The sequence below is a fragment of the Nilaparvata lugens genome, chromosome 14 (genome assembly GCF_014356525.2).
Source record: "Nilaparvata lugens isolate BPH chromosome 14, ASM1435652v1, whole genome shotgun sequence".
Classification (NCBI taxonomy): Eukaryota; Metazoa; Arthropoda; class Insecta; order Hemiptera; family Delphacidae; genus Nilaparvata; species Nilaparvata lugens.
The window spans coordinates 15,340,272-15,355,603 of NC_052517.1; the positions used below are offsets into that span (position 1 = coordinate 15,340,272).

The 15,332-nt window shown below is 34.3% G+C and overlaps 1 protein-coding gene across 1 annotated transcript in view; it reads right to left on the reverse strand.

The window, feature by feature from the left end:
- LOC111058146 (prohormone-1) overlaps positions 1–15,332 on the reverse strand; it is a 148,482-nt gene that overhangs the window by 40,674 nt on the left and 92,476 nt on the right. The window contains exon 2 of the mRNA XM_039440880.1: positions 7,221–7,332. Within this exon, the coding sequence (XP_039296814.1) occupies positions 7,221–7,328 (108 nt within the window). The 5' untranslated portion in view covers positions 7,329–7,332. The remainder of the gene's footprint in view (positions 1–7,220; positions 7,333–15,332) is intronic.

The window sequence follows — 15,332 nt, forward strand, 5'->3', positions numbered from 1 at the left end:
GAGACATCAGTCCACGTGGAGACGATCATAATTCCATGGGAAAGGAAAATAATGCAAGTTTGAAATATTCCCAAATACTCTTGTATTTTCCATCGCTAACGGAAATACAGTTCCGTGAGAATACCTCAACCTTGCATAAAATTGGAGTCTTCCCAGACGCAAGTCAGCAAAATTATTTCTCAACAGGAAAATAAATTTCTCACGATAAAAATTTACTCACAAAATAATTCAGCTACAAGATCACTGCAGTCTCATTGGAAAAGTCCTAATTCTATACCTTTTTAAATGAACCCAATCAATAAATTTATTTCAATATCACAACTATTACACATCCATTTTGCTATAGCCTCACTCATTTTATCCAAATAACAGAAGTCTATTTGACTGAACTGCTGTAGGCCTATGTCATAAATAATCTATTCAACTGCAGTTCGTTCAACTTCATTATTGTTATGAGTCTATGTCAATGATAATATTACAATAATCTTACTATTATGTATTAATTTGTTCTTTCTAGAAAAAATGGGGGGATGCCATAAATATGTATCGATTCTAGCTTGTATCTTGGTATTGATTATCGATAGTCAATGGGGGGAAAAATGGGGGATGTCATAAATATGTATCGATTCAACATTCACACAAAAACCTCTTTGTGAGTGTTGTGCGTATTTATCTTGGTATTGATTATCGATAGTCAATGTCAATGTATCAATGTGAACAGACTGGAGAATAAGGAAATGGCTTACAGGCTGGATGCTATAAGACTTGATGTTATGAATTTTCTTTAAATTGTATTAAATCATTATTATGTGTGAACTAGAAGTTTTATCAATTACATGAACCACACCAGTTTATCACACTGTAACCTACAGGGAGATTCAATCTTTCAAATTCAGTGGATTTCATAGGAGTGCATTGTTGCCAAGTTTTCTTCCTCACCGCCTCACCTGTAGACAGTTGTGATTAAAGTAATCTCGGTGTTCATTTTCTTGTTAAGGGCTACTTGTATTTACATAAAAATTATAAATCAAAGTAGGAAGGCCTACCCTTTTTCAAACCTATTTCATTTTTCACATTATGTTTCAACTGGAAAAAGACATTCAAATTTGAAATATTTTGTTAAAAATAAAATAATTTGAAAAAAGGTATTTTGATTTTCATTTTTCTATGTAACCTCGTTAAAATTATATCCATATTATCCAATTATTTTATCAAATTAAGTATTGTATGTAAAATAATTTCAAGTTGAATGAATTCATCAACAATAATTTATGCGAAATGAACTCAAGAACACAAGCATAATAATTATTGTGCAAACAGGAGCTGAAAATCTGATAACTTGATGATGTAGGTACGGTACTGAGGTGACACAATCTTGAGAAATAACACTCACAGTTATAATAGAAGGTTTGGTAGCATAATAGAGAGGCACAGATTAGATCTTCTTACGAAAAAAACTACAGTACTGTATACACAGAGGTAAGAAGTGTTTTCGTAGAGTTACCAAGCAGTCTCCAAATATTAGAAGATCCAAGAATGTTTACAAAGAATTTGAAGAATATCTGGTCAAAGTGTCTCTGTATATCTTTTCAAGAGTCCAACATTGATTTTTTACGAAACGTTTTCACTTTCCTTGCCCTATTACCATGGGTAAGGAAAGTATTGCTTTCCGAAAAAAATTAAGGTACCCCAATTTCTAAATTTCTATACGTTTCAAGGTCCCCTGAGTCCAAAAAAAATGGTTTTTGGGTATTGGTCTGTATGTATGTGTGTGTATGAGTGTATGTGCGTCTGTGTACACGATATCTCATCTCCCAATTAACGGAATGACTTAAATTTGGAACTTAAGGTCCTTACACTATAAGGATACGACACGAACAATTTCGATCAAATGCAATTCAAGACGGCGGCTAAAATGGCGAAAATGTTGTTGAAAACCGGGTTTTTCGCGATTTTCTCGAAAACGGCTCCAACAATTTTGATCAAATTTATACCTACAATAGTCATTAATAAGCTCTATCAACTGCCACAAGTCCCATATCTGTAAAAACTCCAGGAGCTCCGCCCTATCCATGAAAAGTTTGATTTTAGATTCTCAATTATCAGGCTTCAGATAAAATTCAAACAAAAAATTCCAGATGGAAAAGATTTAGCATGAAAATCTCTACAATTAATGTTCAGTAACATTTTTACCTAAAATTGAAAATAAGCTGGAAATTCGAGAAAATGTGATTGTTAAATTTATTGCAAACTGTTGGCAACTGTTAATTAGAGATAGCAGACCTTGTGTCTCTCCAGCGTTATTGTCCTGTCACCAGCTGGCTCAGATCTATGAATAGTAGACTTGAGATGCGTGTGAACACTAGCGTCAGGTGACCAATTTTCATAACGGCAAGGAAAGTTGTGTGAGTGCACCACACCAGATTTTTGTCTATATACGGAGATATATCCACCAAGGTTGTAACAGCCGTTGACCATACATTAATGTTTTATATAGGATTAAGACTATGTACTACAGAGAATAATGCTATAATCAGGTGATTTCACCCTTTTAGGATCACCACTTGATGCATGCTGTTTGTGAATTTCCTCTTTTTGAAGGTGTTAATTCCAGATATTAGCAGTTTTGAACACTTTATCATGGAACTTACCTTTTCAAATTTATACTCATTCGAAAGCTTATGAAATGGAGAAGTTTTCTAAATGGAGAAGTTTTTGAAATATTGAAACCATTATAATTACCCGGAGAAAAAATGAGAAAAATCGGTTTGAAATTTGACTTTCAATTTGAAGAATAGCATTTTTTCAAATTTAAGCCCTAATAAAAAACTACAAAATATCTAACAACAGATAAAATTACACCAATCTTGTTTTCTCTTTCCAACAATACCCTTGAAATTTGAATTCGGCCAGTTGTTTTCGAGTTATTGAGTATTATAATGACTGGAAGTAGGCATATTCTGAAAATATCGAAAAATCGATATATCTCGAAAACTAAGGTCGATAGGAAAACAGTTTACTGAACATTTTTTGTCAGAAATGTCGAGTAGAATCTATGGTCAGCTGCTGTTACAACCTGGTGCGACACTCTGTATACTAGGCTAGCCTATAGTGAGAGGTCCACGTTATAATGACAGTATTTGATCAACTTTGGTTTTGCTATCCTTGTCTATCATTCGACAAAGCCGGCGGTACTATCCATTTCTAGGTCCACAACGATGCCAATTATGTTTTTGACAGTGTAGAAATATAATTAATTAATTCGGAGAATCAGCATCGCTATTTTTCTATCTTTATCCACTGCCATTATAACGTGGACTTCACCATAGTTATTTATATTTATTGTAATTTATTGACACTGTTCTAATGTATTTCCTACATCTGAAAAATGAAGTATTTTTCTATTCTGAGTTGTCTACCTGTGCTGAGTCTTGATCAACTGAAATCTTGATGGAGTGAATGTCACTTGATAAGGCGATGGTGAAGAGTGGAAGAAAGGGGAGTAATGGAGGAGAGGGAGAGTTTAGAAAAATAACCTTGGATTTTATCGACAGTCACTTTTCTCTCGGACTTTACAATTAATTTATCGAAGACGTCGAATAAGGCCCAACAAAACGTGATTAGGATCCTGTTATCACAAAATCAGCACTTTATATCCTTTGAAAAATCCTTGAGAGTTTCCTTGGTGTCTTATTGGAAAGCTCTTTTCTACCTCTGAACCTTTATTTGATCATTAATCAGGTTTTAATTGGTATTCTAAAAATAATTTGAGAACATTCTTTCAAGTTCTAATCTTGAAGTTCAAACATTCCTTTCAAAATCTGTTTCAGATTTCATCGAAATCCTGATATCTATTTTCGATTTTGCTGTGATTCGATTACATTTAAGGCTGTGCAAAGGCTAAAAATAAACTTTTTACTCGTTTTATTTTTCAAAGTTTTCCGATTTGTATATCATCAAACTATCAGAATGAAAAAGTTTTCTCAGGAGAACATTTTTTTCCGATCATTAATTTTTGAGATACGAGCGATTGAAGTTTAAATCTTTGGGACAGAACACTTCAAAATCGGTAAGATAAAAATCCATTAGATTTAGAGGATGGATTCTTCATGGTATTGTTGATTTGGTAAAATTAAAATTTTCTGAAAATATTAATTTTCAAAAAAGTTATTCAATTTACCAAAAATAACTCAACTAAAAGTTATTTTTGGTTATTTTCAGTAAATTGAATAACTATCTTAAAAAGTGATATTTTCAAAAAAAAATTGTTTCACCAGATCAACAATATCATGAAGAATCTATCCTCTATCTCATGGATTTATCTCTTACCGAATTTGAAATGTTCTGTCCCAAAGATTTAAACTTTAGGCACCCATATCTCAAAAAGTGATGATCAGAAAAAAATGTTGTCCCAAGAAAACCTTTTCATTTTAATAGCTTGATGATATACAAATCGAAAATCTTTGAAAAATATCACGAGTAGAAAGTTTATTTTTAGCCTTTGCACTGCCTTAATAATTATAAATGTTGACCTCCACAAATTAATATAGTGGGCGTGTAATTTGTTATTCCAATTTAAATTTGCAATGAATAAGTGGAATTACTAGAGCTGGGATGACACCAAGATTCTATTAGATTGAACGGAACTTGACTAACACATAAATTAATGTTCATCATGTGTATGATAAGTTATGTTCAATCTAATAGAATCTATAAGGATTAACCTTCCGGTAGTCGCACCCTACTCAATCACACGAGCAGTCGCGTGTTGTATTTTTTACAACATCCAATTTCCCAAGTGTGTACTCTGTTTACTTTCAAAACATTATTAATTAATTGTATAATTACGTTTTCCATCTTCTTGGATTATTTTACACCTATGAACATTTGCATGATTATCATTTCATAGCCCAATAAGGTAGCCTACATCAAGCAAAGCCATCAATTCTGTGTTATTGGTTCGTTTACAGTCCCGGATACAGTATTTCCCTATCTTATGCACAGTGCGACTAAATGACACCAAAACACTGAACCATTGCTCGGTTGATACTGCAACTCAGTGGAGTGATGGGGGGTTGTGGAATGCATAGGTGACTCATTCACTGACACCACCCAATTCAATAGTTTTTTGCAGCAAAAAACTGACACTGTTGTACTTTTTACAACAGCGCGACTGCCGGAAGGTTGAGTTATTAACTTTATTGGTGTAAACGCAGCTTTAATCTGCCATATCTCACTAATTATTCGTTCAATCTTGAAAAATCAGGTGTCAAATCGATTTTTAATAAAATTTACTAAAAAAGAGTTACTTGCATTTTTTTTTGTAAAATGAGAAGTTCTTTGATTATTCAAGAAATAAAACTTGAATCGGCCGCCATTTCGTTTTATAAATTTCAGAAATTGTCATAATTTTCTTGTAGCTCTGTACAATATTGTCATAAATGATTGTGCAAAGTTTCACTTCCATAATATTTAGTCACTATTTGAAAAAATAGTCGGAAAACAGAATGGTGGCTGTGTAACGAATGACTTTCAAACAGTTTGAAAATGATTTTTAAATTTATGTATCGTACCCAGGAGCTATCCACTAGAATATTGGTAAGGAGTTCGGATACATTCTGTATATCATGTTTCAATGTATCAATACATGTTATCATGTATATCAATACCGTACACTATTTTACTGGTAGATTCACGTTAGTCAGTGGAAATTATATGACGGCATTGTTGCCAATTTTATTCTCCAATCGCCTTCTATACTGTGATTCAAGCTGCTATTCATTTATTTATAACATTCCACAATCACAATATCAAATTAATAATTGGGAGAGAATCAACAGGATAAACCCAAAACTCTGTCTCTCCCTAATTTTGATAAAAATAAATTGTCCAAATGAGGTTATGAAAACCTCATATGGTGTATCTGATTAATTATGAATAATTCTATAGTCTGATTTGAAATTATGAATAATATTCTATAGTCTGACGATTTTCACGGAAATATTGGCGTACATGCATTGGTAAACGAATCTCCTTTTCCTTTTATATTATCCTTAGAATGCAAAATTTTAAAAAACCTTGTATACATCGAAGCGAAATTAAAAAAGGAACATCCTGTCAAATTTCATAAAAATCCATTGCCGTGTTTTACCGTAAATGTAGATCATACATACATAAAAGCATACATAATATAATCCTACATGAAGAAAAATGCAAAACCGTCGACTTAAATCTTGGACCTCACTTCGCTCGATCAATGACGAGCTTATACACTTTGTAGAGTGTTCGGGAAAATTAAGAATCTTAGAGCCGGCTACCGAGCTCGGGATTTAGCTAAGTTCTAGACTTTAAACAGCTGGAGTCAAAAAATTGGCTTCCCGAAACAGGACATAGTCGTTGACCACATTTAAATTAAATTCTGAAAAACTATATAATTGAACACAACATAAAATAAAGAGAAAATAGTGTAAAGTTTCAGCTATTTTTAATTATTTAGGAATGTTTCATTTCGTCAATGAAAAACGTTTTCAATATTATAGAAATGGGAAAATGAAGATATTATCATAAAAACTGTTACTATGCCCTGTTTCGGAAAGCCAATTTTCTGACTCCAGTTGTTTAAAGTCTAGAACTTAGCTAAATCCCGAGCTAGGAAACCGGCCCTTGAAGCCAGCCTGAGGTCCGGTTGCACAACAGCCGGTTTAATTTTTACCGTGATTAATTCACGATAACCAATCAGAGATACCGTTTTTAACACTAGTTTTACTAGTAGTTCTGTGAACAGTAGACCTCACGCAGTGTTCTCATCCACAAGTAACTGATTGAAACTATAGACCTTATGGAAATACAGCAATAGACTGGCTTCTCCACAAATCTGTGTAATCACTTGTCAGCTGATTTATGATGAATAATTCTATAGTCTGATTTTCACTCTAATATTGGCGTATGAAGGAGGCTCCCTTTTCCTTTTATATTATCCTTGAAATGCAAAATTTCCAAAAAAACCTTGTATATACGTCGACGCGCAATTAAAAAAGTAACATACCTGTCAAATTTCATGAAAAACTATTACCGCGTTTCGCCGTAAATGCGCAACATATAAACATTTAAACATTCAAACATTCAAACATTTAAACATTAAGAGAAATGCCAAACCATCGACTTGAATCTTAGACCTCACTTCGCTCGGTCAACTAAACTAGAGTTAAGTGGAGTCTTACCTCGAGCTCATTGAGTAATCGCTCCTTTTCACTGGGAGCAGCCTGGATGCAACACCACGTGATCACAAAGATGGCTACAAACACGGCTACAAGTCGTTGGCTCAACATGGCTCTGCAAATAAAGAAATTGATTTTATTCATTTCTACATCATGTTTTGTAAACATTACAGCATCACAATCAAAAAGTCGCATAAAATTCGACTTAGTCACTGTCAAGGTTGTCCATCTATCTATATAAATATATAAAAGCAAAATTGCACTCACTCACTGACTTACTCACTCACTCGCAGAACTAAAAATCTACCAGACCAAAAACGTTCAAATTTGGCATGTATGTTCAGTTGGCCTTTTAGAGCCGCACTAAGAACGGATTTGGAAAAATTTCCAAAGATACGCCCAAAATCTTCATTTTTCCAGCGTTTTTAGCGCTTTCTCAACTTTTTCGAGAAAAAATGAACAGAAAATGTTCAAATTTAGTACAGAAGTTCTGCTAGGGTGTAATAATGTTGTGTTAGAAGGAATTTGCAATAACGCCAAAGATACGCCCAAAATTAGCGTTTTTCTGCTTTTTCTCAGCTTTATCGAGAAAAATGAACAGAAAATGTTCAAATTTAGTACAAAAGTTCTGCTAGGGTGTAATAATGTTGTGTTAGAAGGAATTTGCAATAACGTCAAAGATACGCCCAAAATTAGCGTTTTTCTGCCTTTTCTCAGATTTATCGAGAACAAATGAACAGAAATTGTTCAAATTTAGTACAGAAGCTAAGCTAGGGTGTAATAATGTTGTCTTAGAAGGAATTTGAAATAACGCCAAAGATACGCCCAAAATTAGCGTTTTTTGCGTTTTCTCAGTTCTTTCATCAAGTAATAGACAGAAAATGTCCAAATTTTTTGACAGAGGACTAGGTAGGGTCTAAAAATGTTGTGATGAGGTGACTTTGATATTTCATCAAAGATACGCCCAAAATCAGCGTTTTTTCAGCTTTTCTGCGTTTTATCAGTACTTTGACTTTCTGATGGAATGAAGCATGCTCAAATGAAAAATGCAGGCGAGCGAAGCGAGCCCGCTGATCTCATTTCTGGACGATCTAGTCGGGGGTCCAGGCTAGACGGATATGGCGAGCGAAGCGAGCCTGACGGCTAGTGATGGGATAAAAACTCAAATATATTGTCAAATTCTACAGTTTTATTTGGTAAGAGGACCATGGTTTCGTTGGTCCGTTCGTTGGATGGTTTTCTGACTTGAAAATGTTACCTGTGTGGTCACGAAACCATGGTCCTATACCAATTAAAACGGTAGATTTTGACAATATATTTGTGTTTTTATTTCAATCCTATGAAGTCAGTTACACAGTCATCAATTCTTGTACGTACGATATTTTGCCGTCCTCATGAATTCTATAAGATTAAATGGACCTGAACATGTCTTTAGAGCTGTAGACCAAAAATACCATTTAGTCGGGTTATTTTTTGTAAATGGAATAACTTTCTTAGAAATGTATATACTCATGAAGTTTTCATTTTATCCAATCAACAATACTATGAAGGAATTATCCTCAGAAATTAATGATTTATCTCTCACCAAATTGAAATGATTTGTCCCAATAATTTGAACATTAGACGCTCATGTCTGGAAGAGTAATGATCGGAAAAACATTTTCCTGTGAAAATGTTCTATTTTGATAGCTCGATACAAAACAAATCAAAAAACTTAGAGAAATATCAACGGCAGGAAAGTTTTATTAGCCTGCTGCACAGCCTTATTTTCATCAATCTTTGTTCAGAAGAAGCATTGCTCATTTAGTCTAAAACCAGCTTGAAACAAATGCATTTGAAACCTATTCAATATGTTTCAAGGGAATCTTTTGAATATATTTTGTTTTTTATATTAGTACTACTACGCTCCTCTTTTTCTGAAGACACCACCAGCTTTTCAATTGCATTATCTAAATTCAATGATCTGTACAATCTCGTCGCCAGAAATAAAATATTGGGATATTTGCATTAAAAGGGCTATTTTCACATTGCATGACATGTGTTTACTAAATGAACAGTTAACAATATCATAATATCGGCTCCAATACTACCCGAAAAGAATTTGAGGAATCTTTTCAAATAAACTCCAAAAAATTCAACCACTTCAAATGAAATACAGAACACTCTTTGAATGCAATTGTGGGTAATAGAACTGCGCAATAATGTACAAGCACTAATGATTCTTCTCATTAGTAGTCACCTGCATTTCAAGAGGGAGAGAGAGAGAGTGAGAGAGAGAGAGAGAGAGAGAGAGAGAGAGAGAGAGAGAGAGTGAGAGAAAGAGAAAGAGTGGAAGAGAGACATATATTTTTGGGTAATCAAGTCATGTGATGTACCGTCGTAAACACCTGTTTCTGAAGAGGCAGAGTGAGAGAGAGAAAGAGAATGATAGAGTGAGAGGAATAGAGAGAGGGAGTGAGAGAGTGGATTAGAGAAAGACAGAGCGTGGGAGGAAGAGAGTACGATTGTGAGAGAGAGAGAAAGTGAGAGAGAAACACATTTTTGGGTAATCAAGTCATGTGATGTAGTCATGTCTCATCAGAGCAAGTCGTCTAATGATAAGGGTAATTAGTGGTTGTTAATTAGGCTACGATTATGCCAATCGACATGATTGATTTGGAAACGATAAATCTCTTTTAGTACCATTTGAGCTTGATAGTTTTCATTGAAGTAACTGTTACCATGGAGGGTTGTTGGGTAGTAACAAAAACTTTCTCAAGGAAGAAGCTATCTGCTTCGTCGAATGATAGACAAGGATAGCAGTACCAATGTTAATCAACTACAACCAGCATAACGTGGACCTCACTATATAACATAACACTAAATTAACAATTTTTGACATTAAATTTGTTAAAGTTGTTGAAAACTATAGAATGCTAGAATTATTGAAAAGTGCATATTGAAAATAGAGAACAAGAATCAGTAAAACCCAAGGCCGTACCCAGGGGGTGGGTCACAGGGGTTGGAACCCCCCCCCCCGAGATTTTACCAAAATAGAAAATTTCATGTACATAGGAACTAAATTTCTCAAGTGGGCTATCATTTAATTATTTTCATAGGTAAATAAAGAAGCGTTCAAAGTTCAAAACAATATCTACTAAAAAGAAATCACAATTTCGTGGTGCATTAAAAGATGCTAAGTCTATTTGTATTGTTTATCTTTTTATTTTCCCATTCATCACAGACCACATAACGGGGAAAATTGTATGTTATCTTTTATATACGTAGTTTATTTAAGGTACACTTTTTTCAAATAGGATAATCTTCCAATATAATTGTTGAGATTAGAAAAAGTGTAATACAATTATAATAAGTGTGGGAAAAAGTGGCAACTGAAATTTTTAAGTGGTCCAATAAGCGAGTTATGGGTTGTTGAAGTGCTAAACTCCGTTTTCTTACCAGATCATGAACGGTTTCGAATTTTCCATTGGAGATTTTTTAATACATTCAGTACAGTATATCATTGGCTTTGCTCTAATATGCATTTTTCGCGATCCATGCCAATATAAACAAGTTATCGAATTCACAAAAAAATTTACTTTTTTATTTTTGTGAACGATTTGGGGAATAAAATGTTTTAGTTTGGAAAGATACATTTTTGAATTTTTAAGAGAAGTTCTGTTAATATAGTCGAAACAGTCTATGATCTGGTAAGAAAACGGAGTTTAGCACTTCAACAACCCATAACTCGCTTATTAGACCACTTAAAAATTTCAGTTGCCACTTTTTCTCACTCTTATAATGATCTTACAATTATATTGAGAAAGATTATCCAATTTGATTGAGAAATTGTTCGGAACAGCCTTAATGCCATGAGCACCTTTTTGAGCCAGCCAGAGAGAACAACAAACGGCTTTGTATGGAAATGGTCCAAGCGGCAAGATGGGCTTCGTTTTGTCAATAAAAACATTATTTGACAATTTTTAAAAGTTTTATTGGACCCTCCGGACCCCGCCTAGTATCACAACCCCTCCCCGAAAATTTTTTCTGGGTACGGCCTTGGTAAAACCCATAAATTAACATTCTTAAGAAATAAGTAGACTATTTATTCATAGACAATAGGTACAGTCCAGGTGGAAACAACAGGTATTTTCCCAGAAGGGGAGGAACTAGAATTTTGAATTTATTTGATTAATTTACTCCCAAACACAAAACCAAACAAGGAACTCCTAGTTTGAAAACTAGCACGTAACCCGTGTTCCGCAAGGGTCCAATCAAAATCGTGATAAAGAATAAATTATAAATATGCCTATCCTATAACCATCCTTGGTAAATTAAGAAACTTTATGCAAAATTTCAAGTTAATCTTAATTAGTAGTTGAGACGTGATCATGCATCATTCGTGAATTTCCTATCCCCTGCGTGTGTGTATAAGTAAAATCTTCCCTTAATTATTATATTATAAGGCTCAAAATATACGAGAGCTCAGTTTATTCATGAAATAACATTAGAGTACCCTTTTTACTTTCCTTGCCCTATTACCATAGGTAAGGAAAGTATTGCTTTCCAAAAAAATTAAGATACCCTAATTTCATGTTTTCTATCACGTTTCAAGGTCCCCTGAGTCCAAAAACATGATTTTTGGGCGTTGGTCTGTGTGTGTGTGTGTGTGTGTGTGTGTGTCTCTGAACACGATAACTCCATTCCTAATTAACCGATTGACTTGAAATTTTAAACTTAAGGTCCTTATACCATGAGGATCCGACAATAAGAAATTCAATAAAATTCAATTCAAAAAGGCGGAAAAATGGCGGATAATGGCTAAAAAACCATGTTTTTCACGGTTTTCTCGAAAACGGCACTAAAGATTTTCTTCAAATTCATACTCTAGATAGCTATTTATAAACCCTATCAACTGACATAAGTCTCATTTCTGGGAAAATTGCAGGAGCTCCGTAATATTTCTGAGAAGAATGACTTTTGTTAAATTTCTATCATAATTTTCTCAAAAATGACTTGACCATTTTTTTTCAAATTCATACCCTGTATAGGTACGTGTATATATCAGCTCTATTAACTGGCATGAGACTCCTCCCTGAGAAATTAACAGGGGGTCCACCCCATCCTTGAGAAATTTACTTTGTAGCCTCCTTCCCGTGCGTGAGGTAGGTAGGTAGAGCAGTTTATTCAAAAGAGCACATGTCGATATTTTATTTGTAGAACAGCTGTTTTGACAATTTTCAAGAAATCCTCAAATTTCATAATTCAAACAGAGGAAAATGTACTCTGAACACAATAACAATAGTATAATCGCAGTTTTAATTATTTAGCCGCCAATCGGCATAATGTTATTCCGCTAAATATAATCCTCGTTAATGAGGCTTATAGATCAATGAGCAAGGAAAGTTGTGTGAGTGTACCACACCAGATTTTTTGAAAAGTTTTTAATATGAAATTACATATTAAAATCAGGTTTTGATGATTTGAGAAACCGAAGATGATGTGAAACATCGAAACTATATTGACGTCCACATTATAATAGCAGTGGAGAAAGATAGGAGAACAGCATTGCCGATCCTGTGTCTTGTGAATGCCTTCTATAGACGGTAGCTGATACAGGTTGACTGATGTAATACCGTTCATTCATAAATGTTCATTCTCATTTGAAATAATCAATTATAAGTATTTTATTAAGCAAGAAATTATATTTTTCAATTATATCATAATGAATTTACATAATCAAGATGATATATTTTGTTGATTAATAAATAATTCTACATTGTTAAAAGACGATATGGCAACAGAGCAAAGCGAGAAAGAGATAGCGCTATCGGCTTTGTTGAATGTTAGCAATACCATTGCTAATCAAACACTGCCATTATAACGTGGACCTCACTATAGTTGTTTTGATTTGTGTTTTTACTTTCCTTGCCCTACTACCATAGGTAAGGAAAGTATTGCTTTCCAAAAAAAATTAAGGTACCCCAATTTCAAGTTTTCTATACGTTTCAAGGTCCCCTGAGTCCAAAAACATGATTTTTGGGTATTGGTCTGTGTGTGTGTATGTGTGTGTGTGTGTGTGTGTGTGTGTGTATGTGTGTGTGTGTATGTCTGTGAACACGATAACTCCATTCCTAATTAACCGATCGACTTGAAATTTCAAACTTAAGGTCCCTATACCATGAGGACCCGACAATAAGAAATTCAATGAAATTCAATTCAACATGGCGGATAATTACTAAAAAACCATGTTTTTCACGTTTTTCTCGAAAATGGCTCTAACGATTTTCTTCAAATTTATATCATGGATAGCTATTTATAAGCCCTATCAACTAGCATAAGTCTCATTTCTGGGAAAATTTCAGGAGCTCCGTAATATTCTTGAGAAAAATGGCGGAAAATGACTAAAAAACCATGTTTTTCACGGTTTTCTCGAAAACAGCTCCAACGATTTTCTTCCAAATTATACCATGGATAGCTATTTTCAAGCCCTATCAACTGGCATAAGTTTCATTTCTGAGAAAATTTCAGGAGCTCCGTAATATTCTTGAGAAAAATGGCGGATAATGACTAAAAATCCATGTTTTTCACCGTTTTCTCGAAAACTGCTTTAACGATTTACTTCAAATTCATACCATGGATAGATATCCATAAGCACTATCAACTGGAATGAGTCTCATTTCTGGGAAAATTCCATGAGCTCCGTAATATTCTTGAGAAAAATGGCGGATAATGACCAAAAACCAGGTTTTTCACGGTTTTCTCGATAACTGCTTTAACGATTTTCTTCAAATTCAAGCCATTCATAAGTCCTATCAAATGACATGAGTTTTTTCCTTGGAAAATTGCAGGAGCTCCGTAATATTCTTGAGAAAAATGGCGGATAATTACTAAAAAACCATGTTTTTCACGATTTTTTCAAAATAACTTGACCGATTTTTTCAAATTCATACTCTGTATAGTTATTTATCAGCTCTATCAACTGGCATGAGTCTCCTTTCTGGAAAACTAATGGGGTGTCCACCCCATCCTCGAGAAATGGACTTTGTAACCTCCTTCTCGTGCATGAGGTAGGTAGGTAGAGCAGTTCATAAAAAGAACACATAGTCGAAATATTTCATCTGTAGAACAGCTGTTTTGACGACTTTAAAAAAATGACGACTAAAAAAATCATTGAATTTCACAATTTACACAAAGGAAAAAGTATTCTGAAAACAATTATATATACACATATACAAAAGTCTGATCGTAGTTTCGAATATGAGCAAGGAAAGTTGTGTGAGTGTACCACACCAGATTTTTAATCTGTTATTTCTTATTAAAATCTAATCAAAAAAGGGTACTATAATGTTATTTCATGAATAAAAAATAAGTAGCCCTAAATTTATACATTTTAAAAAGAGAACACACTTATAAGTATGTCTCTATCATTACACCATACCATGGAAAACAAGGATATTCTAGGTGAAGATGACTCTCCAAGGGAGGAGAAAAAGAAAAAGAAGGTAAAGAAGGAAAGTGAAAAACAGAAGAAGAAAGACAAGAAAAATCAAGTACACACTCTGCTCCGCCTGAGGTCTACTTTATTTTCGACATGAGCCCCTTCAATAGCTCTCCCATGTAATAGACATTATAAGTACATGCAATATGCAGCAAAATTGCACGATTTGAACCATATTTCGCCTCATAACAGTGTTTTCCAAGGAGAAAGTCGTTCCAAGCTCATCAATGATTACTCTTATACTGGTATGGTTCATGTCAACCATTTCTAATCCACATTTTGGTATCATCCTGTGTTAAGTGTCTACGGAAGGAATGAGAAGAAGGTTGTGGAGATGGGAAAGGAGACGTGAATGAAGATGAAGGAGAAAAAGGAGAAGGAGGAGGGGAAGGATGAGGTGGAGGAGAGGAGTCGAGGAGGAGGGAGAGAAGGTGGTTGTGGAGGAGGGGGAAGAGAAGGAAGAAGAGATAGAGGTAAATGATGAAGGGGTGAAGGAGGAGGAGGTAAGAGAGATGGCGGAGAAGGTGGGGGAAGAGGAGGAAGGAGAGATAGAGGTAAAGGATGAAGAGGAGAAGGAGAAGGAGGAAAAAGATATGGTACAGAAGTAGGAAGATAAGGAGGAAGAAGAGATAAAG